The sequence below is a fragment of the Myotis lucifugus genome, unplaced genomic scaffold (genome assembly GCF_000147115.1).
Source record: "Myotis lucifugus unplaced genomic scaffold, Myoluc2.0 scaffold_314, whole genome shotgun sequence".
NCBI classification, from domain to species: domain Eukaryota; kingdom Metazoa; phylum Chordata; class Mammalia; order Chiroptera; family Vespertilionidae; genus Myotis; species Myotis lucifugus.
Window position 1 is genome coordinate 1,319,296 of NW_005871362.1, and position 26,965 is coordinate 1,346,260.

General features: G+C 42.1%; 1 protein-coding gene across 1 annotated transcript in view; it reads right to left on the reverse strand.

The window, feature by feature from the left end:
* LOC102422817 (carcinoembryonic antigen-related cell adhesion molecule 1-like) overlaps window positions 1-25,361 on the reverse strand; it is a 47,599-nt gene extending 22,238 nt beyond the window's left edge. Inside the window, exons 1-2 of the mRNA XM_006100493.1 lie at window positions 25,112-25,361; window positions 21,298-21,543 (exon numbers count right to left, since the gene is read on the reverse strand). Of these exons, the coding sequence (XP_006100555.1) occupies window positions 21,298-21,543; window positions 25,112-25,361 (496 nt within the window). The remainder of the gene's footprint in view (window positions 1-21,297; window positions 21,544-25,111) is intronic.
* Between the last annotated feature and the right edge of the window lie 1,604 nt (window positions 25,362-26,965).

The window sequence follows — 26,965 nt, forward strand, 5'->3', positions numbered from 1 at the left end:
TAGGAGAGAGACAAGGTGTGGCTGCTTTGGCTCTCTAGAAACTTTATGGGAGAGAAGGGAGCCTATACAAGGCTGCTGTAGCTCACTAGAAAGTCAGAGGCAAGGAGACTTGGGGACAAGTTCAGGGGGTAAGCCCAAGATGAGCTATTGTTTCCTTGGTTGCTAGTCTCCTGGGTACCACTTAGAGTTTAGGTGAAAGAAAATTTATTGGAAAAGGAGATTTGAGTGGGTGTGCCCCAATATGGGCACATGCTGGCTTTTTTTTTCATGATGGGTTTTATCTACTTTTCAAAGGAGGGGACTTAGGGGAAGTCTCAAGGAAGATCTCAATAGAATATTTATCAGCATTTCCAGGTTTGCCTTTTCAGATCATTTTCTCCACTGATTGGTAAACAGCACGACAGGGTATGACCAATGGTATGCCAGGGAAGGAAAGGCCACCCTGAAGTCAAGGTCTAGGAACAGTTTTGCCCATTGTCAGGTACCGGAGGCTTTCTGCCCTGGTTACCTTCTGCATCTGGTTGTAAATTGCTAGGCCAGTTTATTCAGCTATCTGTCTCAGTTTCCCCATTCCACATGCCAAGGAATATTCCTAGCTTCTTACTACAATTTGACTACATTTCTTGTGAATGACTTTCAAATATTTCTGACAGACTAGTGATGTGTCAAATGAACCAGTCACTAATATTCTTAAAACGGAAGGCTTCTAGTAAATAAGGTTCTTTTTTGTTTTTTTTTAGGGGTTCTTATTTATACAGGACAAAATTCTTCCATTTGAGCTAGAGTTGGCAGAAAAAAGGGATGTTCAACAGAATAGAGTCAACCATGGGTTTAACAGCCAGTTACACCAAAGGGGGAAAATGGAAGGATGAGGGAAAGACTCCAGCTTACTTAACCCCCTCACATAGGCCCTGGATCTAAAGTTCTGGAACCCTTGTCCTGCCCTCACTTCAGGGCGTCCTGGGCTAGGAAAGGTTTGTGAACTTGCTCAGGAGAATGAGTACAAAAAATTGCAAAAAAAAGGAACAAAGCAATTGCTTCCTTAAAAAACCATCCTCATTAACAACAATACCAAAATTAGAAGATTTAATATTGTTAGCTGTCCATACTACTCAAAGCAATCTGCAGATTCAATAAAATATATTGTAATCCCAAAGGCATTTTTAAATAAATAAAAATATCATTCTTAGTTCATATGATATCTTAAGGAACCCTGAGGAGACAAAACAATCTTCAAAAATCTCCAAGTTTCCTGATTTCAAAAAACACTTCAAAGCTAAAGTAAGAGTAGAGTGATACTGATATAAAGATAGACATACAGACCAATGGAACAGAACCGAGAGCCCAAAGTAAACACCCTTTATATTATCAAATAAGATGGCTGCACCCACCAAGACCACACAATGGGGAAAAGACAGACTTCCACAAAAGTTATTGGAAAAATTGGATATTCTCAGGTAAAAGAATCTTATAGGACATATAAAATTTAATTCAAAATGTATTAAAGATCGCCCTAACGAGTTTGGCTCAGTGGATAGAGTGTTGGCCTGCAGACTGAAGGGTCCCAGGTTTGATTCTGGTCAAGGGCATGTACCTTGGTTGCAGGCACATCCCCAGTAGGGGGTGTGCAGGAGGCAGCTGATTAATGTTTCTCTGTAATCGATGCTTCTAACTATCCCTCTCCTTTCTCTCTGTAAAAATCAATTATATATATATATATATATATATATATATATATATGTATATACTTTAAAAAATGTATTAAAGATCTAAATGTAATACCAAAAACCATAACACTCACAGAATAGTCAGGGGAAAAACTTCCTGACATTGTAGTTGACAATAGTTTCTTGGATATGATACCAAAAGCTCAGGGAACAATGGAAAATAGAAAATGGGCTACAGCCTGGCCAGCGTGGCTCAGTGGTTGAGCATCGAACTATGAATCAGGAGATTGAGGTTCAACTCCCAGTCAGGGCACATGCCAGGTTGTGGGCTCCATCCCCAGTAGGGAACTTGCTGGAGAAAGCTGATCGATGATTCTCTCTTATCATTGACGTTTCTATCTCTCTTTCCCTCTTCCTTGCTATCTATAATCAATAAAAATATATTTAAAAAGAATATGGGGCTACCTTAAAATTAAAAACTATTGGCCATCAAAAAACAATAAACTGAGTGAAAAATAAACCTTCAGAATGAGAGAAAGTATTTGAAAATTATATATATCTTATTTAATAAAGGGGAAATATGCAAATTGACCATCACCCCATAACTGTCAAGATGGCTGCGCCCACAACAAAGCCAGGGATTCCGTAATACAAGATGGCTGCACCCACAGCAGAGGCTGAGTTCCTCTATTGAGCCTTAACGAGCAATCAGCAGGGACCTGAGGCTGCGTGGCGCTGGGCCGGGGACAGGAGTACTGAGGCCGTACCTCCTGCCCCGCAGGGTCTTGACGGGATCTCAGGTCACGTCCTCTTTCAGGCATGGCTTGATGGGGGACCTCAGGCCCCACCACAGCACCGGGCTGAGCGACCTGAGGGCCCGCCCCCCCATCCAGCAGGGCTTGACGGGGATGGGACCAGCTGGGTCTGGATCTATCCCAATGGGGGTGGGGCTGGCCAGGTCTGGGTCTCGTGCGATTTCGAGGCACACCTGAGTGGGCAGGGACTTGACTCTGGTTCCCGTGGCACGCCCCAGGCTCTTACAGGAGGAAGATTTTATATACATTTTACTAATTTTCTTTGATCTCTGACACTTCTATTATAAAGGCAAATAGCAATATTAAAATATGTTCTCTAATTTATTCCCTTTTAATATGCACAAATTTTGTGCACTGGTTCATTAGTATATATATGTTAAGAGGTACATCTAGGGTATATAAAGAAACCCTACTATTCAACAATAATAAAAAGACCAATTTGCCTGATTAAGAAATGGTCAAAACACTATAATAGACATTTTTCTAATGAAGACATACAAACGGTCAAAAAGCTTATTAGAAGATGCCCAACATCATTTTTCATTAAAGAAATCAAATCCAAAAAAAATGAAATATCCGTTCATACCCGTTAGGATGGTCTTGCAACTTTGCCAATATCATTTATTAGATTTAGCTTTCTGGTTGAATATTGTGGGTTCTCTATGTGCCATATCATGTCATTTGTAAATAATGACAACTTTACATCTTCCATTTCAATTTGGGTGCCTGTTATTTCTTCTTGTTTTCTGATCACTGTAGCTAGAACTTCCAGGGCCATGCTGAATAAGAGTTGTGAAAGAAGATATCCTTGTCTTTTTTCTGATCTTAAGGGAAACACTTTTATTTTTTGCCCATTGAGTATAATGTGATTGTAGATTTTTCAAATATGGCCTTTATTATATTGATGTATGTTCTCTCTATTCCCACTTTGTTGAGAGTATTTATCATAAATTGATTCTGGATTTTATTGAATGGCTTTTTGGCATCTATGATATGATCATGTGATTTTTATCTTTTATTTTGTTTATGTTATGTAACACATTTATTGAATTGCAAAGTTTATATAGACCTTGCATCTCTGGAATAAATCTCACTTTAGCATGGTTTTTTATTTTAAGATTAGAGGCCCAGTGCACAAAAATTTTTGCACTTGGGGTGGGGGGTCCCTCAGTCCGGCCTGTGCCCTCTTGCAGTCTGGGACCCCTCAGGGGATAACCACCTGCTGGCTTAGGCCTGCTCCATGGGGGATTGGGCCTAAGCTGGCAGTCAGACATCCCTCTGGTAGCCCGGAAGCCTTCGTGGGATGCCCACTTGCCCAGGCCTAAACTGCAGTCAGACATCCTTAGTGCTGCTGAGGAGGCGGGAGAGGCTCCCATCACCACCGCTGTACTGGCAGCCATCAGCCTGGTTTGTGGCTGATCAGAGCTCCCCCATGTGGGAGTGCACTGACCACCAGTGGGCAGCTCCTGCATTGAGCGTCTGCCCCCTGGTGGTCAGTGTGTGTCATAGTGACCAGTCATTCCCAGTCCTTCTGCTGTTAGGGTCAGTTTGCATATTACCCATTTACTATATAGGATGCACCGGTGGGGGCCGACTGGTTTGGCATGAAGTGTGTCTGGGATCAGGGTGGGGGTCCCGCTTGGGTGCCTGGCCAGCCTGGGTGAGGGGCTGATGGCTGTTTGCAGCTGGTCACACCCCCCTTCAGGGTAGGGGTCCCTACTGGAGTGCCTGGCCAGTCTGGGTGAGGGGCTGAGGGCCGTTTTCAGGCTGGCTGGCAACTGAAGCTCCCAGCCTCTCCTTTTTTTTCTTTTTTTTTTTTTGATAATTCTGGAATTTATTTACCTTCTATAATTGAAACTTTGTTATGCTCACTGGGGCTTCCAGCTCTGAGGCCATGGCTGGCTGAAAGCAGGTATCTGGGGTTTGTTTGGCTTCTATAATTGAAACTTTGTTGCCGTCTTGCTTGCTCCAGCTCTGAGGCCGGGGCTAGCTGAAAGCAGGTATCTGGGGTTTGTTTAGCATCTATAATTGAAACTTTGTTGCCTTTGGAGCTTAGAGCAGGCCGTGGCAAGCAGGGAACCTTGGCTTTCTCCATCACAGGAGCAAGCAAGCCTCCTGCTCGCTTCAGCTGTGTGGCTGCCGGCTGCCATCTTTGTTGGCAGTTAATTTGCATATCCCGATGATTAGCCAATGGGAAGCGTAGTGGAGGTATAGTGATTAGCCAATGGGGAGCTTAGCGGAGTTATGGTTAATTACCCTTTTTGTCTTTTATTAGATAGGATGAACATGTCTGTTCATCAGGGATATTAACCTAGAATTTTCTTTCTTTGTTGTGTTTTTACCTTGTTTTGGTACTAGGATAATTTTGGCCTCATAAAAGAGCTTGGAAATCTTCCCTCTTCAATATTTTGGAATTGCTTTAGGAGGCTTTTTTTCTTGAATGTTCAGTAAAATTCATCTATGACAGCTTCCTGTCTCAGGATATTTTCTTCTTAAATTTTTTTTAGAAAAATTGTATCACTGTTTTGCTTTCAATAGCTGTTATTGGTGCTTTCAGGTGTCTATTTTCTCCTGATTCAATTTTAAAAGATTGTATGCTTCTAGGAATTTTTCCATTTTGCCAAGGTTGACTATTTTGTTGGCACATAGTTGTTAATGATATTCTCTTACAATCATTTGTATTTCTGTGATGTCAGTGGTTGCCTTGCCCCTTTCATTTTGGATTGGACTTATTTGGATTCTCTCTCTTTGTTTCATGATGAGTCTGGTTAAAGGTCAATCAATCTTGTTTATCCTTTCAAAGATCCAGCTTTTGGTTTCATTGTCTTTTGTTCTTTTTAGAGTCTATGTAGTTTATTTCTGTTCTGATCTTTATTTTTTTCTTCCTTCTATTTACTCTGGAGTTTTTCTGCTGTACTTTTTCCAATTATTTTAGGTGTATGGTAATATTGTTTATGAGAGATTTTTCTTGCTTCTTGAGGTAGGCCTGTAATGCCATGAACTTCACTTTCAGGACAGGTTTTGCTGTGTCCCATAGATTTTGGGTCATTATGTGTTCATTTTTTTTGTTTGTTTTCAGAAAAAATTTTGACTTCTTCCTGGATCTCTTGGTTATCCATTCATTACTTAATAATATGCTATGTAACCTCCATGTGCTTGAATGTTTTTGAGATTTTAAATAATGTATTTTTTATTTTTCCATCACCTTTTATCTTCTCTGTGCCTTCTTCCACCTCCACTCATTCCCCTCCACCCCACAATCACCACATTGTTGTCTATATCAATGAGTTCCCCCCCCCTCTGTTTTTTTTTAATATATTTTATTGATTTTTTACAGAGAGGAAGGGAGAGAGATAGAGAGTTAGAAACATCGATGAGAGAGAACCATCGATCAGCTGCCTCCTGCACATCTCCTACGGGGGATGTGCCCGCAACCCAGGTACATGCCCTTGAACGGAATCGAACCTGGGACCTTTCAGTCCGCAGGCCGACGCTCTATCCACTGAGCCAAACCGGTTTCGGCTGTTTTTTTTTTTTTTTTTATTGGTCAATCCCTCTCCCACCTCTTGAGCTGTATGCCTGCTATTATTTATGAGTCACAGCTTCTTTTTTTTATTTACTAAAGTTGATTTCTACTTTCATTTGATCCATTAAGATGCTTGATATGATTTCTATCTTCTTGAATTTGTGAAGACTTGCCCTAACACAGTGGTTCTCAACCTGTGGGTCGCGACCCCATTAGGGGTCGAATGACCCTTTCATTGGGGTCGCCAAAGACTATCAAAAAACACATATATAATTACATATTGTTTTTGTGATTAATCACTATGCTTTAATTATGTTCAATTTGTAACAATGAAATAGGGGGTCACCACAACATGAGGAACTGTATTAAAATGTCGTGGCATTAGGAAGATTGAGAACCACTGCCTAACATGTAGTCTATCTATAAGAATGTTCCTTGTGCACTTCAGCAACATGTATAATATTCTGCTTTGGGATGAAATGTTCTGTAAATATTGATTTAATCTATCTGATCTAGTGTGTCAGTTAAGGTCTCAAGTTCCCTTTTGATTTTTTGTTTGGAAGATCTATCCATTGACAGTGGGGTGTTTAAGTCCCCTACCCTCCCTGTATTGCTGTTGATCTCTCCTTAAAGGTCTACTAAAATTTTAAAAGATATTTAGGTGTTCCTATATTGGGAGGATATATGTTTATAAGGGTTCACCTCTTGTTGGATCAATCCCTTTAGTATTATGTAGTGACCTTCTTTGTCTCTTTTATGGTCTATGTTTTGAAGTCTACTTTGTCAGATATAAGTATTGCTACACCAGCTATATTTTTGTTTCTATTTGCATGGAATATTTTCCCACCCCTTAACTTTTAGCCTATGCATAACTTTTGTTATGAGGTGGGTATCTTGTATACAGCATATTAATATGGACCATATTTTCTTATCCATTCAGCTACCCTTCATTTGTTTATTGGAGCCTTTAATCCATTTACATTTAAGGTTATTATTGATAGGTACTTATTGCAACATTTTTTATGTCTATGTTCCTCTCTCTCTCTCTCTCTCTCTCTCTCTCTCTCTCTCTCTATATATATATATATATATATATATATATATATATATATATTTCTTCTTCTTCTTAAAGCATTCCCTTTAGCTTTTCTTGCAATGCTGGTTTGGTGGTAATTAACTCCTTTAGTCAGTCTTTTTTACTCTGGTAAACTTTTTATTTTGCCTTCAATTTTTAAGTGATAGCTTTGCGGGATAGAGCAGTCTTGCTTGCAGGTTCCTGGTTTTCATTATTTTGAATTCATTATGGCAATTCCTTCTAGCCTGAAGTGTTTCTGTTGAGAAATCATCTGACAGCCTTATGGGAACACCCTTTTTGGTAACTGTTTCTATTTTGCTGCCTTTAACATTATCTCTTTGTCTTTAATCTTGGCCATTTTAATTATGATATGTCTTGGTGTGGGTCTCTTTGGGTTCATTTTGATTGGGACTCTGTGCTTCCTAAGCTTTTTTGACATCTTCCTTCACCAGGATAGGGAAGTTTATTTTATCATTATTTCTTCAAACAGGTTCTCTAGCTCTTGCTCACTTTCCTCTACTTCTCGTACCCCAGTGATGTAGATGTTGTTATGTTTCATGTTGTGCCAAAGTTCCCTTAAACCAGTGGTTCTCAACCTTGGCTGCACATTAGAATCACCTGGGAATCTTTTTAAAATCCTGATTTCTGGGCCTCATTCCTCTGGAAATTCTGTTTCTTGTTACTAATGATGAAGCCCAGAAATCAGGATTTTATAAAGATTCCCTGGTGAATCTAATGTGCAGCCAAGGCTGAGAACCACGGCCTTAAACTGTCCTCATGCTTTAAAATTACTTTTTATTTTTGTTGCTTTGATTGAGTGATACTTTTTCTATTTTGTCTTCTAATTCACTGATTTGATACTCTGTTTCATCCAGCTTACAGGCTATTTCTTCTAGTGTATTCTGTATTTCAGGTATGGCATTCTTCATTTCCAACTGATTATTTTTCATGGTTTCTATGTCCTTTTTCATGCTGTGGTTCTTACTAAATTCCTTGAGCATCCTTATAACCATTATTTTGAACTGTACCTGATAAATTGTTTGCCTCCATTTCATTTAGCTCTTTTTCTGGATATACCTTCTGTTTGGGGCATGTTTATTTGTCTCCCCCTTTTGGCTGTCTCTTTGTGTTTGATTCCATGGATTAGATAAAACTCTATAACTCTCTATGACTCCAAGTTTGGTGGGGTGGCCTTCTGTATTAGGTGTCCTGTGGGACAGAGTGATGCAGTCTCCTTGATCTCCTGAGCTGGGTGCTCTAGGAATATCTTTAGGGTGGATTGTTTAGCTGTTCCTATTGTGACTGGGACTTCATTACTGTTGGCCCTTTCATGGGTGAGATTCACCCTTAGGCTCGTTGACTATGAGGCTCAACCTTGACCGATGTGTGCAAACTGCCTTGTAGGTGCAGTCTCCAGGTGTCTTGATGGTCTCAGTGATACAATCATTAATCCTTCTGGCTGGGTGTTTAAAGGGGTCAAACTTTATCACCATGTATGAGCTGCTGTGCAGAGGATGGCCGTTCAAGGTGGAGTTATTCCCAGCAGGGTCTGAAGCCTGCCAGAATCCACCTTTGTGTGTGCCATATATGGACCTAGTTGAATTGAACTCTGGTGTGATCTGAAGCCCACCACTGGTTGTGTTGGTTCTGGGTCCTTCTGGGTGGGTTTCAGATGCAAGAGGCTCTCAGACATTGTGTGTACATGTGTGTAGTTACTTCTCTGATAGTTGTTTGTGTCTATGTCTACTAGTGGACCCCCTGCTTGGGGATTACACAGTCAGGCACTCAATGATGGGAAATTAGTCTCTGCTTCAAAGCTAAACTCCTCAGTCTCCACCAGAGACACCAATTCTTGTTCCCTGTAAGGGGGCTTGCTGCAGCTTCAGGTTGGGTAGGGCCTGCAGTCTCCTCTGCAAGAGCAGGTTCACTTGCCTGGGCTCAGGGGGATAGATCAGAATACTCTTTGGTTGAAGATGTTTTTGGCCCAGCCCACAGGAGGGTGCTAAGAACTTCCTCTCAGCCCCTGTGGGTGTCACATATTGAATGTCTCTCTCTGAGCCACTCCACTATCCCCCATAGGGCTGCACCCAGTGGGGGTATCCAGGACTTCAAAGGGCTGGAACAAACAGTCTCCTTTTGGGGGTGTTGTCTGCAGGTTGAAGGATTTGGGATGGGTGGGCTCTACTTCTTCTTAGGGCTGCCTGGCAATACTTACCGGGAGCTCAGATCAGCCTCCCCAAAATACATCACAAAGCCAAGCACTGGCCACCTGTCTCCCCAATAAAATCCTCCCTAGGGAATATAGCCCCAAAATCCCAACTTTGTGTGGCAATGACGCCTTTATGCCACCAGACCAAGCTGGAAGGGGTGGAAAATCATCCCTGCACAAGACTCCAATCTCTCCTCACAGCAGGTCTCAGCAAGGTGGGGGCCAACATTCCCAGCTCCACTAGAGCTCTGAACTCTGCAGTGTGGGCCAAAAATCCCAGACCAGCACTGATCCCCTAGCCTATCACCCAACAGTCTGAGTAGTTCCACAGGTCTGTGGAGGGTTTCCAACCATGTGCTGGAGGTAGGAGAGACCTTTCCTCTTTCCCCAAGCAAACAATTTAGTCATTCACTGGGCCTCTGCACAATGTCTTCCATGAATGTAGAGGGTCCCTCAAAGTCACTGCTGGGTGCAGCCTGCAGACCCCTCCACTGAACTCAAACATGGCAGTGCAGCCTCTCCAGCAGTGAGAGCCCAGAGCAAACTTCTCAGACTGGGGCTGCTAACAATAGGAACACCCCTTCACTGGGAAGGTGCAGTCTAAGTCTCCCAGGCAGACAGAGTCTCCCTGGCTCCCCGTGTCTGATGCTACGTGGGCTCTTTTTTCTATCTCTGCTGCTCTGGGTTTGGGATCCTTGCATGGGGTTGAAACCCCACACTGCCAGCAGGAGGGAGCTTTGGAGCTGTGATATCCCTCTGGCCTCAGCCACCACACCTGCTCAATGGGGGCTATCCCTTTCCCAACACTACTCCTCTTGCCACTCTCGACATGGCTTCTTCATTGTTCCTTACATATAATATTTCCAATCAGCTACACCTCACTTGGTTTTTCAAGTTGACTGCACAGTATTTACCTCTAAATCTGGTCCCTGGCTGGGATAAAGGGCATGCAGCCTCCAGCTACTTCCCATCTTGCCTCCCTAGAATTCCCCTTTTTAAAGGCTGAACAATAAATATTCCATTGCTGGTGTATACCACATTTGCCTCTCCATTCACTACCCATGGACACTAGGGTTGCATTCACATTTCAGCTATTGTGAGTAAATTTGCTATGAACATGTGTATACAAATATTATCTATTTGAGACCCTGTTGTCATTTTTTTGAGTATGTACCCAGAAGTGGAATTGCTTGGTTATATGGTAATTATATATTTAACTTTTTGAGGAAATTCCACACTGTTTTCCAAAGCGGCTGTAGCATTTTACATTCTTACCAACAGTCCACAATCTTTCCGAACTCTCCACATTGCTGCCAAAACTTGTTATTTTCTGGTTTTCGATAATAGCCATCCTAGTGGATGTGAGATGGAATCTCATTGTCTTTTTTAAGTCCCTTTTTAAATTTAGGCATAATTAACTTACAATATTCTATTAGGTTCAGGTGTAGAACATAGTGACTTGATATTTATATACATTACGAAGTGATCAGCATGATAGATAGTTCTTGTGACCCTCTGTCACCATACAAATTTATTGCAATATTCCTGACTACATGCTCTGTGCTGTTTGGTATATTATAGTGACTCATTTATTTTATAACTGGAAATTTGCACCCTTTAATCCCCTTCACCTATTTTTACCATTCTCCCACACACATCTCTCTAGAAACGACCAGTTTGTTTTCTGCATCTGTGAGCCTGTTTTTGTTTTGTTTTGATTCTTCATTTGTCCTGCTTTTTATTTATTTTCATTTGTTATATATTGTTATTGATTTTTAAAATATATTTTATTGATTTTTTTACAGAAAGGAAGAGAGAGGGATAGAGAGTTAGAAACACTGATGAGAGAGAAACATTAATCAGCTGCCTCCTGCACACCCCCTACTAGGGATGTGCCCACAACCAAGGTACATGCCCTTGACGGGAATCTAACCAGGGACTTTTTAGTCCGCAGGCCGAGGCTCTACCCACTGAGCGAAACCGGCTAGGGCTATTTTTATTGATTTTTAGAGAAAAAGAAAGGGAGAGTGTGAAAGAGAAATTTCAATGTATGAATGGGACATCATTCAGCTGCCTCCTGCACACCCCTATGGGGGATCAAGCTCACAACCCTGACATGTGCCCTGACTGGGAATCAAAACAGCAACCATTTGGTGCATGGAACAATGTCCAACCTACTGAGCCACACTGGCCAGAGCTGTCTTGCATTTTAGATTCCACATCCAGTAATATCATATACTTACGTCACTTAATATAATACCCGTCAGGGCTGTCCATTTCAGCACAAATGGCAAGATGTCATTCTTTTATATGGTTGAGTAATATTCTATTTTATTTTTGTATGTATTTCTTACATTATACACATCTATATTCATTCATTTATTGATGGACACTTAGGTCGCTGTCATATTTCTTCTTTATTTGTGTTTGAATTTTCTTTGGGTAATCGGAAGTGGAATTGCTGGGTTGTATTATAGTTCTACTTTTAATTTTGAAAAATCTCATTGTTGTTTCGATTAGCATTTCCCTAAGAGACAATATTTCTTACTACAGTTTGAACCTGACACACAGCACTGGACCTTGGCCCCCATGCTGGATTCACCTGCCCTGGGCGACTTGAACTGACCCTCCCTTTCCTTGGGAATCTTTGCAGCCTGTGTCTTACTATACTTCAGCATCCCCACCTGTCAGTGGTCTGAGCACCCAACTCCCCAGTAGCTGCCCTTCTAAGTACACATATGAGGAGTTGCCTTATCTTTCATATAAACTACATCTTCTACAAATATATAATTAGTGATTTCTGATAAATGACACTTTGCCTTTTATAATTAATAATGTCACCGATTAAAATAAGATTATATGTTTTTTCAAATAATAAAATTATCATGTCTACTTAAAAATGCAATGCCCGGTTTTTTAAGAGTAATGAATTTGTCCTTATAGTAAATGAAACAATTGTGTCTTCTTATTAATTGTATAGACATTGCCCATTCAAAAGTGTGATATGCTTTTAAACATTCAGTGACCTTTGCCTTTCAAAATACCCAGATCATGTCTTGTGGACAGTCAGTGATCCTGCCTTTAATAAAAGTGTCCTTTCCTGGGGAAGTGTAAAAATATTTTAGTGATGGCAAAGAGAGGAATAAGGCCACACATGCCAACTTGGATGTATCTCAGAGAAAGGATGTTCAGTAAAGAAGCAGCACTGATCCATGTGTCTGATCTACGTAGTGTGTAGGTAAGTACAGAGGAAGACAGAATAGTCCCACTGAGGCTTGTGCCTTCTGAAGTGACAACCCCAGTATGAGCCTCTGACCCCCAGCATGAGGACAGTGCATATCCTTTAGAGTCATTCCAGAGATGGAGTGAAGAGAGGCAAAAAGCCAGGAGGGCTGACCCTCCAAAGGACCCCAGTGTCCCTTCTCCACGGAACTTCACCCAAGATTTTGTGTCTTTAGTACTTTGTGCAAAAATTGATCATTTATCATCATCATTGGAGTTTGTCATTTTCAGGTCCCTCATCATGTCAGACATGCAGTGATTTTAAGTTTGGGGTCTTCTTGGTTACATAGCGAAAGATATCAGTAAGGAGGCTCATCTTATGATTCCTACATGCTGACAGGGCTGGAATTATTCACATTTTACAGACAGTGAAACCGAAGGGACTGTCTTCACTTCCCAACATGATATTACTCACCAGTGAGTAATTAATTACTTGTGTGAGCAATGAGCAAAATTTCTGCACAGGCTTATAGTTGTTGGAGGAGACACAAAAGTCACTGGCTTCAGAAGCTGATATTGTAGTGATGAGGGAGAAGCAATCAACAAATGAACAAGCAGCATTTCTAAAGGGGTGTGAAGGAGAGAGGGAGTGGGTGGATTGGGATTTATTTTCTTATATAAAACTAGAGTCCAGGTGCATAAAATTCATGCACTCAGGGTGGAGAGGTCCTCAGCTCGGATTGCCAAGCGGTGCAGGCCAGGCCAAAGGACCCCACTGGTGCATGATCAGGGCCGGGGAGGGACACGGGAGATAGGCCAGCCCGGGAGGGACTGAGGGAGGGCTCCAGGGCATGTCTGGCCCATCTCACTCAGCCCCAATCAGCCGGACCCCAGCAGCAAGCTAACCTACCAGTCAGAGCATCTGCCCCCTGGTGGTCAATGCATGTCATAGCGAGTGATTGAGTGTCCTTAGGATATCATTAGCATATTAAGCTTTGATTGGTTGAACAGATGACAAGAGGACTGGACACTTAGCATATTATCCTTTTATTACATAGGATGGTCAAGGAAATGCTCAAAGACTATGTGACATTTGAGCAAGATCTAGAAGAGGGATAAAGGGGTCATGTAGCTATTTGGAGAAAGATTATTTTGGAGAGAGAAAATGGCCAAGGCAAAGACTCTGAGCCAGGAGGATGCTTGCTATGTTTGAAGGTCAGGAAGCCACTGTGGCCAGAATAGATGAGATGACGTGAATGGCATGAGAAGTGTAGACAGGGACCAGACGTTTTAGGGCTCTAATATCAAAGGGTGATCTGAAAGGAGATAAAGAGCCAGGGACAGAAAGTAGGCCAACCACATCACTGTGTCCTGTTTATTTCACCTGATATGTTCTTAATTGCAAGACTTTCTCAACAAAAGCACTGAGTTGTTTGATCTTCAGGTGGAAACTCCCTGTCTTGTGCAGACCAGCCTTTTAAGCAGCACTAATGTGGGACCTTGTGGGCTGTGATTGAGGTGTGAGTGATAGGAGGGCTTTGGGAAGAAAAGAGATGACTTGACTTGGGTTTTTAAATCATTCAACTCTAAGAATTCACAGGTCCTACTCTGGGGAAATGGCTATAAGGTGGGTTAAGGAGGCAGCATTGAAACCAGTTAGAAGACTGTTACAATAACCTCTAGTAAGAGTGATGGTGGCTTGGACCTGAGTGTTCGTGTTCTATCTGTACTGTGTACACTGACTGCATGTGTGCTCATGTACTAGAGATTACTGTGAGAGCAAGGGAGGCATCAAGAATAATGCCAATATTTCTGAGCCGAGCTCCTGGAAGGATGGCATTGATCTTGACTGAGAAGTAGAAGGTTCTAGGAGGATCAGGTTGGGAGGTGGGGAGAATAAAGATCTTGGTTGTGCACATGTTACACTAAAGGTACCCCAATGCTGTGTAGAAGAGATGCCCCAGATTGGCTTAACTTATTCTTTCCTAAATCCCTTGGAAAACACACAGAAAACAGAAAAACTGAAGGCAGCAATTTCCTGAATCTCTGACAACAGATTCAATGTGTGAGTCTGGAAGAGGGAAGTGGTTTTTTGAGGTGTAAGTTTTACTGCTCTCAGCACTCAGGCCATGGGGCTGGAGGGTCCTAGAGGCTGCAGGGGGCTATGGCTTGAGACCAATGCAGTCCATTTCCCAGTGTTTTCACCTGGGAAATAACAGGTATTCGCTGGAAAATCTCCAGTCCTGCCCTTGGAGACCATTCTCGAAGCTGCAATTTCAGTCAGCTCCTGTATATATAAGTTCATAAATAAAATTTAACTTAAATAAATAATACTTTTCTAAAAAGGAAGACAGATCATTTACGGACTGGTTCATAAAGCAAAGATTATAGTTTGTCAATTCTCTGTTCCTGATATCAAAAACAAAACAACCACATTGAACAAGTCCTTGCCCATCATATGTCATTCGGACAAAGAACCAAGTAGTTTGGGTTTCTCAGACAAACCTTAATCAGTATGTAAGAACCAGAGGGGGCATATCGTGTTGATTTGATCACTTAAAACCTTAAAGAGATTTTAACTTTTTTTTAAAGACCTGATAAAAAAGCCAAAGTTGTTGGAGACAAAATCAACACTCAGCATCATTTCCATTTTTTTCAAGAAAAATGAAAAATGCCAAAATAAAACTAAGAGAACAGTTCCATTTAAAATAGCATCAGAAAGACTAGAATAATTATAATTAAGTAAATGAATAAGATGAAGATATATACACTGAAAACTATCAAATGTCTCTGAAAGAAAGTAAAGAAGAAACAAAATAACTGGAAAAACATAAATATTCATGGGTTTGAAGTACCCCAAATATCTTCGTATTTGATACAATCCTTATCTAATTCTCTATGACTTTTTTCAGAAATAGAAAAATTCATTTTAAAATTCATAATGAATTTCAATGGGCCACAGATTGTTTCAATAATCTTGGGAAAAAAGAACAAAATTGGATGCCTTACACTTACTAATTTCAAATTTTACTACAAAGCTGAAGTAACCAAAATATGGTGACACTAGCATAAAGACTTCTATTTGTCAAAAGGCACAATCAAATGGTTTTGACAAATTAGCTAAGACTGTTCAATGGAGAAAGGACAATCTTTTCAACAAATGGTGTTGAACAACAGCATCCACATGCAAACCACTGGAGTGAACCATTGCTTATACCATAAACAACAATTAAGTCAAAATGGGATTGAATCCTAAATGTGAACCCCAAAACTATAAAACTCATTAAAGAAATTATAGAGGTGCCCTAACCGGTTTGGCTCAGTGGATAGAGCATCAGCCTGCGGACTGAATGGTCCGAGGTTCGATTCCGGTCAAGGGCATGTACCTGGGTTGTGGGCACATCCCCAGTAGGAGATGTGCAGGAGGCAGCTGATCGATGTTTCTCTCTCATCGATGTTTCTAACTCTCTATCTCTCTCCCTTCCTCTCTGCAAAAATCAAAAAAAAAATATGATGATATATATATATATATATATAGATGAGGGGTTAATATACAGATTTTATAAAGAACTCCTCCAACTCAAAAACAAAACCAAATAACCTGATTAAAAAATGGTCAAAACACTTGAATACATATTTCTTCAAAGATGACATACAAATGGCAGAGCATGGTTATCCTATATAATAAAAAGCTAATATGCTAATTATACCAGATGGCGGAATGACTTTCCAGGCAGGGGGTGAGGCTACAAGGCAGCCGTTCAAGGCAGCCGAGGCTTTGAGGGCGGATGCAGCCGGGACTGGCAGGACAAAGCCCCTTGCATGGATTTTGTGCATCAGGCCTCTAGTGAATAGATATCCAACATCACTGATCTTAGAGAAATCTAATCCAAACCACAATGAGATATCATCCTACACCCATTAGGATGGTCACTATTGGAAACATAGAAAATAACCTGTGTTGGCACAAAATGGAAAAATTGGAGCCGGGCCCACTGAGGGTGAAAACGCAAAATGCGCAGCTACTATAGAAAACAATTTGGAGGCAGATAAGAAATAGACTTACCATGTACCATGTGGTCCAGCAACCTCACTTCTGCTTTTATATCCAAAGGAATGGAAAGCAGGACTTTGAAGAGATATTTACACGTCCATTTTCATTGCAGAATTATTCACAATAGCCAAGAGGTGGAAGCAACTCTATTTTTCATAGAGTAACATAAAAAATGTAGCACATACATATACAATGGTACCTTATTCAGCCTTATAAAAATGGTAATTCTGGATAGTATGCTCCATGAAACAAGCCAGTCACAAGAAGACAGGAACAGTGTGTTCCACTTAAATGTATCTCAAGTATTCAAATTTACAGAAACAAAGAATGTTGGTCACTGAGAGCAAGAGAGGCAGCAAGGATAATTCCAAGATTTCCTGGAAGGATGGATTTGACCTTGACTGAGAAGAGGAGGATTTCGGGAGGATATGGTTGGGAGTTGGGGAGGATAAAGATCTTTGTTTTGCAAACCTTACAATAGAGGTGCCCCAATTATGTCTAGGAAAGATTCCCCAGATCGGCTTAACTCATTCTCTCCTAACCCCTTGGGAAAAAAAAAAATCAGAAGCTGGAGACAGATATTCCTGTAATCTCTGACAACAGATTCAATGTGTGAGTTTTGGGGAAGGGAATCGGTTTTGTGCGCTGTGGGTTGTGACCTTCCCGCACTCAGGGCCATCAAGCTGGTGGGTCCAGGACCAGCCGTGGGCAAACTATGGCCCGCGGGCCAGATCTGGCCCATTTGAAATCTCTAAAACTAAAAAAAAAAAAGACCGTGCCCTTTTATGTAATAATGTTTACTTTGAATTTATATTAGTTAACACAAACACTCCATCCATGCTTTTGTTCCGGCCCTCCGGTCCAGTTTAAGAACCCATTGTGGGCCTCGAGTCAAAAAGTTTGCCCAACCCTGGTCCAGGACTGTGGTTACGGAGGATGCAGAGGGACTGTTGCTCCAGACCAATGCAGCATGTCCATTTCCCAGTGTATCCATCCAGGAAGTAACAGGAAGGCTTTAGCCAATCAATTCTCCAGTCCTGACCTTAGAGATCATTCGGGAAACTGCAACTTTAGTCTGCTTCCCAGTACATTAAAATTAAGTTAAATAATTTATAGTTTTCTTAAAAAGGAAGGCAGGCCACTTATGGTCTGGTTAATGAACTGAATATTGTAATTTTTGTCTTTTTCATGTTATATTATTTTATTTTATTTCTATCAGGATTTATTTTAATTTTATCCTCCTGATATAAAAAAATAACAAAACAAGTACAAAGAATATGCCAGTGCCCATTATATATCATTTGGACAAAGAGCCAAGTCATTTGGGCTTTGAGGACAAATCTTAATCAGTTTGTAAGAACCAGAGAAGGTAAATTGTTTTGAGGTGATCATCTACAACCCAAGGAGATTTTAACTCCTTCTGCAGGCGGAACATGAAATAGTTATTCCATGTCTGATATTCACACTGTAAGCAAAGCCAGGTACCAGTTCTCTCCTGTTGGATGTTCTTTCTTGTATTTGTGACAACACTGAATATTGCCATGATAAGCCCTGTGTCTCTGTGTGTTCTGTTAGAAGTTATCACAGGATGGTTCTAGTTTTTTGGACCATACTGAGGATATATGCCCCAAACAATGAGAGCTCCCATTAATGGAAGCAAAGTATTCTATAAATGACATTCTTTAAATTAAGTATTCTATAAATGACATTCTTTAAATTTACTATTCATTTGCATTATCTACTGCAAGGTCTATCACCAATTCTCTCTCTCTCTCTCTCTCTCTCTCTCTCTCTCTCTCTCTCTCTCTCTCCCTCTCTCTCTCTCCCTCTCTCTCTCCATCCTGTCTCTCCAGTATTTGTCTAAAGACCAATATATAGTGTAGGCTTATTGTGTCTGTTTAAGGCCATTCACATTTGAGCCAACTACCTGAGATTTCTTTAAATTTGAATATCCAGAGAACATCATAGACAGAGAACCTTCCATTCGTGAGCTACAAAGGTGGGCGTAGGACGGTCCTGCTCATTAGACACTTTTAATGCCATAAATAGAGCTGAAAAAGCCAAATACTTCTCTACATCCCTTCACAGCTTCTCCAGGTTTCCTTGCTGCTGTACTGCCCTCTAATGGTCACATTACAGAATTTTCCCAACCAATGATTAGGTCTAGGGGCAGGACTATTAAAAGTCACATGAAAGTTAATGGCTCTTTGTTCAAATTAAGAATTTCAGGATGACAAAAGTAAACTATTAAACCTAACCCAGGCTCTTCTAGGTGGCTGCACAAATTACCAGCCCATGAAGCGGCCCTCCCTACAAGGGAAAATGGATGTGTTCATTCTCCAAGTTAATTCAATGCCAAACTCAAGTCATAAAAATGGGAAGAACTAGAAGCTTTCCTGCTAAAGTTGAACAAAACTGAAAGTTTCTAAATGCCTTAGTAAGACAAGTGTGCTCCAAAGGGTGGAAGTGATACCTGCTAACGTTGATGCTCTAAGACAATGACATCAGTGATGACAGTGACACCAGAGACAGGATCAACTCTTGTTTTCAGCAGTTTAAGCAAAGCATGAACTATAGGGCCATCCACATCTGTTGCCCATTCAGGGATCTGCCACATCTAGGGCTCCACTAATCTGGGCCATGCTTGACGTACCCTCCAGAGAAAAGGGCAAGTTGCTAATTGATGTTAGAAGAATGAAAGGTGCTTTGTGAAACCTCTGGTGAGACCTAATAAAATAATTATGCCTAGGCAGACTTCTTGTGAACAAGGATATATCTTCTTCAGCAATAAAACAACAGCTCCCAACAGGGTTCTAGTCCTGAGGAGAGATGGAGAGTTAGAAAGTGGTCTGTAATATGACCAGGTAGGCAGAACTGCTCATCCTAACCTGGGTTCTACCACACCCACCAACATAAGTTCAGGTGAGGAGAGAAGCATCCATCACAGATGGAAGTGACACTCCTGGATTAGACAAGGGAAGGTGGGTACCTACCACTCTATCCCTGTGATCTACCACTGATCTCTTACCTGTGGAATCACAGAAAGTTACTCTCACTAGTCAACAAAGAAGGAAAATGCTCCACACCTTCCAAGTTCACGCCAGCCCTCAATATCTCCTCCTCCAACACAAACATTTAAAGAGGCAATGAAGACATTCTTCAGAACCATGCAATAGGGCAGTGAGATGAAACTCAACACCCCTTAAAGAAAAGGCTGGGGGGATTTTAGGAAAGAAGAAGGAATTATAGGCATCTGAGTTTGCTAATTGGCTTTACAGAAAGGAAATGTAAGCCATCTCCTCAAGTCCTTGCAGGAGGTCTTTTCACATCTTGGTTGTAAATGTCCCCACCCAAGTTAGGCTCTTACTCTCCCTCAGAGTTTGGGACACAGGGAGGATTAAATTTCAAACGGATGGGGCCAGGTTCTTTAGACAGTTATTCTCTGGGTCATAACACTGGCAAGAAGCCTTTGATGAGATTTATGTATATTTCAAAACTGCAGAGAAAGAACCTGCAATTACTATTTATATTTATAAAAGAAATGGTCTAAGGATGTAAGACAAAGGCATTTTGTCAGGAAGAAACTGTGTAATTGTTAGGAACTCTGAGGGAACATTAAGTCCTCTAGTTCAGAACAAATCTACTTTCTGCACAGTGGAGGGAAACACAACTAAATCTCTTTTAGCCAAGACCCAGTTGACATCTTAATCATTTCTAGCAATGTATAAAGAGGTGCAATTACCCAGCAATTTATGAACAGTTGCAAAGTAGCTGAGAGTTCCTGAACACAGCCAGAATCTGATCTCCCAGAATGCTGTGCTTCTAGAGTTCTCCATGGAGACATTACATTGCTCTTTACAGTCACCTTCCTTTTGACCACAGGTCACCTCCAAGGAAGAAGAGTATTCTCCATCCTACAACATGGCTGGTGTCACTGCATTTGGCCTGATTAGTGACCTAAGTGCAGAGGAACTGACATTTACCACATAGTTTGCTCTGATGCAGGTTTTTCTATGAAACCGAAGATGGGAGTTCTAACAGCCTCTTGAGGTTAGGAAGCCACACCCTCTAGCTTTGGGTAATGCCCTCATCTCCAAGAGATTCCAAAAAACCCACAGGTCAAATTTAGCTCCATGAAAGGTGAGGTCATTTCTAATTCTGTGGGCATCAGTCTAAACTAGGACATTTGAGCCAAAGCATTGGTTGTATTACTAAGGTTTCCAATTATACAGTATTAACAAGGAAGACAGAGTCCTATTTACTTTATGCAAATAAGTCTATAGCCATATAAATAAAAATACTCAAAAACACTTAAGACATTTTTTGAAATAAGTCCATTCCCATTTCCAACAACAGTGGCTGGGCATCCACTACATGTCCCCCTGGAGGAGGGTCAGAGTTTGCATTAATGCAAACTGATCATGTGTCCCAGGGTAATCACACAGCCACTGCCATTCTCTTGAAAGACTTGGTTTCACCTCCACTGTGGAGATGGTACAACATAGACCACACAGCAGTGGGATCTGGTATAGACTATCACCTTAAGTCAACAATAATGACAATGTCAGCTCTCTCTTTTGAGCATTTATTGACTCAATGCAAATCTTCTAAGGACTTTCCACCTTCACAATAAATCTATTTAAAGGGCACAAAAGATTATTCAGAGTTTAGTAACATATAGGAGAAGAGGAGGGTCACTAATATTTTACATCCAGCTCAACCCGCTCACTTGCAGCGGTAACGATGGGGTTGGATGCTACACAGTGGTACTTCCCAGCATCCTCCCTCCTGACGGGGTCTATGGTGAGGGTTCTGTCGTTCCAGGACAGCTTCATCCGCTCCGTCAGCCACAGATTCATGCCATTGAAGAACCACTGGATGGAGACTGCATTTGTGTGGCAGGTGAGGACCACAGAATCCTTATGCTCCGTGACTGTTGTGTTGCTGGCTAGGAGGGTGGGCAATATCAGTGGCTCTGTGAAGAAATAGAGAGCATGGCTAATTGAGAGTAGGCTTTATTCCAAGTCCACCAACTATCTACATATTTGAAACAATCCCTGTCAAAATCCCAATTACTTTTTTTCAGAAATAAAAAAAATCCATCCCAGAATTTATGTGGAATTTCAATGGATCCCAAATGTATGCAACAATCTTAAAAACGATGAATTGAAATTGGAGGTCTCAGAGTTACTAATTTCAAATCCTACTACAAAGGGAAAGTTACTAAAATAGTTACACTGGTATAAACACTTCTATTTGTCAATACACACAATCCAATGGTTTTATAAAGGAGCCAAGACTGTTCAATGGAGAAAGGACAGTCTTTTCAACAAATGCCATTGAACAGCAATATCGACATGCAAACAAATAAAGGGGACCATTTCTTATACCATACAAAACAATTCAGTCAAAATGGATTGAATCCTAAAGGTAAGAGCTAAAAGTATAAAACTCTTAAAAGAAAACATAGGGGTAAGCAGTATGGCATTGGATTTGACAGTGATTTCTTGAATATGAAATTAGATACTCAGGCAAGAGAAGATTAGATAATTTAGATTTTTGTCAAAATAGAAAACTTCTGTTCATCCAAGGACAAAATCAAGAGAGTGAAAGGTGATCGGTGGAATGGTAGAAAATACTTTGCATATCATTAATAGGATGAGGTGTTAATATACAGAATATATAAAGATCTCCTACAACTCAACAACAGCAACACCAAATAAGCTGATTTAAAAATGGGTAAACCTCATGAATACACATTTCTCCAGAGAAGATATACAAAAGGTCAATAAGCCCAGGAAAAGATACTCAACATCACTATCATTAGAAAAATATAAATCAAATGTCTCAAAGTTGATGCTTATGATATTGAGTGTGGGTAACTCCACTGAGCAGGTAACAGGAGAACACTGCCTGTGGGACACTTGAGTCCTCCAAGCCTTCTTCAATCAGAGTTGGCACCTCTCACCTCTCAGCCAACTTAAAGGAATTAGGCAGGTCTATGTATCACAAGACAAATGCCTGGGGCTCTGAGCCCTCAGAGAACTTAAATCCTCTATGTCTAGGAGAAAGCACAGCCTTTCTCAGGAGCCAAGACTATTCAATGGAGAAAGGACAGTCTTTTCAACAAATGGTGTTGAACAGCAATAGCCACATGGAAATAAATGAAGGGAACCATTCAATTGATTAGCAGGATTTGGATGTGGAAAAACAGACAACCTAGAGTTAGAGACACCCCCTCCCCTCCTAATCCTCCCACACCTCTCCTAGTTCTTCACTGACCAGCTGACTGCAATTTTTTCTAGCAGCACAGATCTTCATTGCCCACACAAGGTGTGTTTCTAAGAGGCACCATTTCCCAGGACATCTTAGAGACTCATATTGGAGCAGAAATAAAACAGAGGACGAGGATCAAACCTGTGTTCAGTTGACTACTCAGACCCTGGGGCCATGAGCTGGGTCAGGCCTTCCCAGGTGAGTGTGACTGACATGAGCCACTTAGCCAATAAATGATAGAGCAGAGCCCAAGGAATGAGCCAGAAAGGAGCGAAGGGACAGGCAGTATCTGACTGAGGCAGCAGAACCATATGCTTTGCCCTTGGTCATTAAAGTCATTCTCCCTCTGCTGTGGGCAGGTGAGGCTTGTGCAGATGCAGAAGGGGTGATGAATGGCAAGAGGGGAGCATGAATTGCTGACATTCGGACCCATGAGGACCATTTGTGTTTGGTAGTTATAAGATAGAAATTTGGAAGGATCTTAAAATTCCCCTATATGCAAAAATTACTATTAATACCCCAGGGCCCAAGAGCAATAGCAGGAAGGACTATTTCTCTAGATAACAGCAAAGGGTATGAGACATGGGTCTCAACCCCTGGAGTGACAGGGAGCCTTTCCCAAGTGGCCAGAATTCCAAGGACTCTGCATCCAGGTTTCAGCCTCTGAAGAGGTTTTAGGTCATTCCTTCCTTCAGTAGCCAATTATTTCTTCCTAATTTATCAAAACAACCGAGTGTTAAATCTTGATCCCTTAGCTGGTTACAAGTGTAAAATGGGGAGCTAGCAGGCAAAGTCCTTTCCTTTATATCCAGTGGGAATGACACCAACACATCAGGAAAGCAATCAGTGGTTTCACCTCCAGTGCAGGGAGGAGTGTATCAGCCACCTGAGGGGAAGGTCTGGGTGTTCCCAGCACTGACTGATTGTTAGTGCAGGTAATATGGTTCTAGAGTACAAATAAATTAATTCTCCATTTGGTGTTATTTTCTAGACCACAGTCTCTCTGAGCTGGGGATGCCTAAGGGAAGATCTAAACCAGTGATGGCGAACCTATGACACGTGTGTCAGAGGAAACCTGCGAACTCATTTTTGTAGCTGATTTTTCTGTTAAATGGCATTTAAATATATAAAATAAATATCAAAAATATTAGTAATTGTTTTACTATGGTTGCAAATATAAAAAAATTCTATATGTGACACGGCACCAGAGTTAAGTTGCGTTTTTTCAAAATGCTGGTACTCCGAGCTCAAAAGGTTCACCATCACTGAAAACCAATGTTTGCTTTAGGGATCACTCTGGGATGGAGGAGAGGTAATGGCTGTAGACAGACTTTGAGTCATTCTCATGGTCTGTGAGGCTCTGTTTTAGTGACTATAACTCCCTGTGCCTTGTTTTCCTCTCAATGCAGTACGATGAACATTTGACTGCCAGGGTTTCAGTGAATTAACAATAAAATATTCACAGTATCTGAATAAACATTGGCACAGGGGAGCTGCTCAAATGAGGGGCCTCTGTTATTGATCAACTCCAAGAGAGAATCTCCTGGGCTGATCCCTGGTGGATGAGGAGCTGCCAGGAGCATCTTTCCTCCTTTTTGTTCCCTGTGATTCTGACCTCTCTCTGGACTCTCCTAAATGTTTCAGTGTAGTTCACCAATGGCCTGGTGACCTTGTCCATCTGTGCTAGCCACACTCAGTCTCAGGTGAAGCACCACCCCTATCCAGATGTGGTTCATGGGGCTGAGCTCTGGCTTCTGAGCAGCTCAGAAGCCTTGTGACTCAGACACGTGGGAAACCATTGCGCCCACTCAGCCCTTCCCAGGAGGTTAACCCCAACCTGACACAGGATCCCCAGGGTCCCTGGAGTCAGAAACCCTTGGGCAGGGGTCTGGGCGGGGATGCCAAAGGTATGCTTCTTTATGAGGATTGCAGGGGGCTCCTTAGGATTGGCCTTGGCTGAGCCCTGCAGGGTCTTTCTCAGGGTCATGGTCATGGGGAGGGGCCGAGGGAACCGGACTGAGACTGGTCTCTCTCTGCTGACCGATTCCCATAAGACTGGCCCTTCTCTCTGTGGAGAATGTCTACAGGGCTGGATTCCTGGAAGGGAACTCTGATCTTAGAAAGTTTGTCTCCACTGTGTGTGCGCTGCACTAAATGCCCAAACCCAACCTGGGAGATCATGCAGAGGGGAATGGAGGCGAGTCCAGGGCTCTCAGTCCTGTGTGTTCACCCACCCAACACCCAGAGGTCAGAGAGCAATCACTCACCATATACATTGAGCCGTTCAAATCCTATTTCTTTTAGTATGCTGGGAATGTAGAGTAGTACTATGTAGATTCCTGTGTCATTCTGGGTGAGCCTTTGTAACTGCAAGGATCCATCAAAGTTTATTTGCTCTTGACCGCTGTATGCAGGCCCTGTTCTATGTCCTGGGAACAATCCAAGACGTGCAATTTTATGTTTGTAGTTTGCCCCTTCCCCCCTGTACCCCATGAAGCCTCTAGCATTGAGAGGCATATTGCGGATAAGTAGAATCATATTCTTCCCTTCGGTAGTCTTGGTTGACACAAAAGTGAGTTGGGCAGCGGTGGGCAGGCTCCAGAAATTTAAGAGTGAAACTGGAAGGGAAGAGAGAAATTGATCAATATTTGGATGTATATGTTGGGATGGAAAGATGAGGCCCTGGATTTGGAACAGGTCTCTTCATCTCAGCCTTGGTGTATGTGTGTGTGAGTGGGTGCGTGTGTGAGTGTGGTCAAGGTCAACAGCATGAGCACCAATACTTCAGCACCTGTGAACCTGTTACTTTTTATGTTTCTCAGTCTCTTTTCCAGGTGTCTGTTGAGCTCACCCACTCACTGCCCTCAGACCCCTGCTGACACTTAGGGGTGTCCTTGGGAGGCACCTTCATGGACCAATTCCCGAAAGACTCTCTGTTAATAACTTTCTGACCTGTCTCTGTTCTGTTGTTCTTTTTATAACACTAGTGGACACCTGACATCACATGTAGATATTTTCTTATCTCTGTCCACCCACAGAACGTGAGCTCCATCGGGACTGGTGCTTGTCTGATTTTGCATCCCCAGTGCCTGCAACAGGCTGCAAATACCTGTGGGTGAATGAATGTTCCCAGAGTCCTGCACTTCTTGGGGTATATTTCTCCTTGGCTGGTGGTAAGGATGATGTTTAGCACCCCTGATTAAATTTTCCTCTGGTGCCACCTGACATAAATTGTTATTATTATGGTGACTTTCCCAAATTCAATACTCAGTGATGAATAACTTAGGAATTGACAGCAACTGAAGTACCCCTGCCCCACTCCACTTCCAGATCATGAGATTTCCCAGTTACCTGTTACCCATCTCCCTTACCCATCCTACTCTGCCCCCTGTCTTCTCCTCTCAGGTCCACACATAAGCCCTCCCTCCAATCTCAGAGCGCTGTTCTTCCCAGGAGACCGCAGCCAGTCCCTGTCTTTCTCGCTTCAGTCCACCCCCAGGGATTGTTCCTTCCTTACCAGCCAAAAGGAGCCCCTGCCATTGGACAGGTCCTCTGTGGATAGGGGCTGAGAGTGAGTCCATGGTGTCTGCTGCCTGCACTGTCCCTCCCTCTATGAGAAGAACTTGAATTCCAGGAAAGCTCAAAGGCACCACTGTAGAAGCTGGTGGGATCTGCTGTTCCTCTTCACTGTGCACTGGGCCTCCTCCTGGTGCAAGATCACTTACCTGCTCACGTGGACCAGGGCAGAGTTTGTGCCCATGACAGACCTCCTCCTCCGCTCATTTTTCCCACCCTTTCCCCCTCCTTCCAGCTTACCATCCCTCTAAATTTTGGTTCCTTGGAGCTCCTGAGGTATCTGAACACACACACACACTCACACTCACACACACACACACACACACACACACACACACACACACACACTTACATACGAAAAACAAAAGCCTGGGGCATCCAGGTCATACACATTCCCAATGGCTCCCAGTCAAGTGCACAGTAGCCTCCCCCACAGCCCTCTCTCTTTCACATTTGACTTTTTCCTTCAAAGCAGTTCTGGGGCCACCTCAGGACCTCTTGTCACCGGGATGTCACCACCGCTGTGCATCGGATCACCTGTGAAA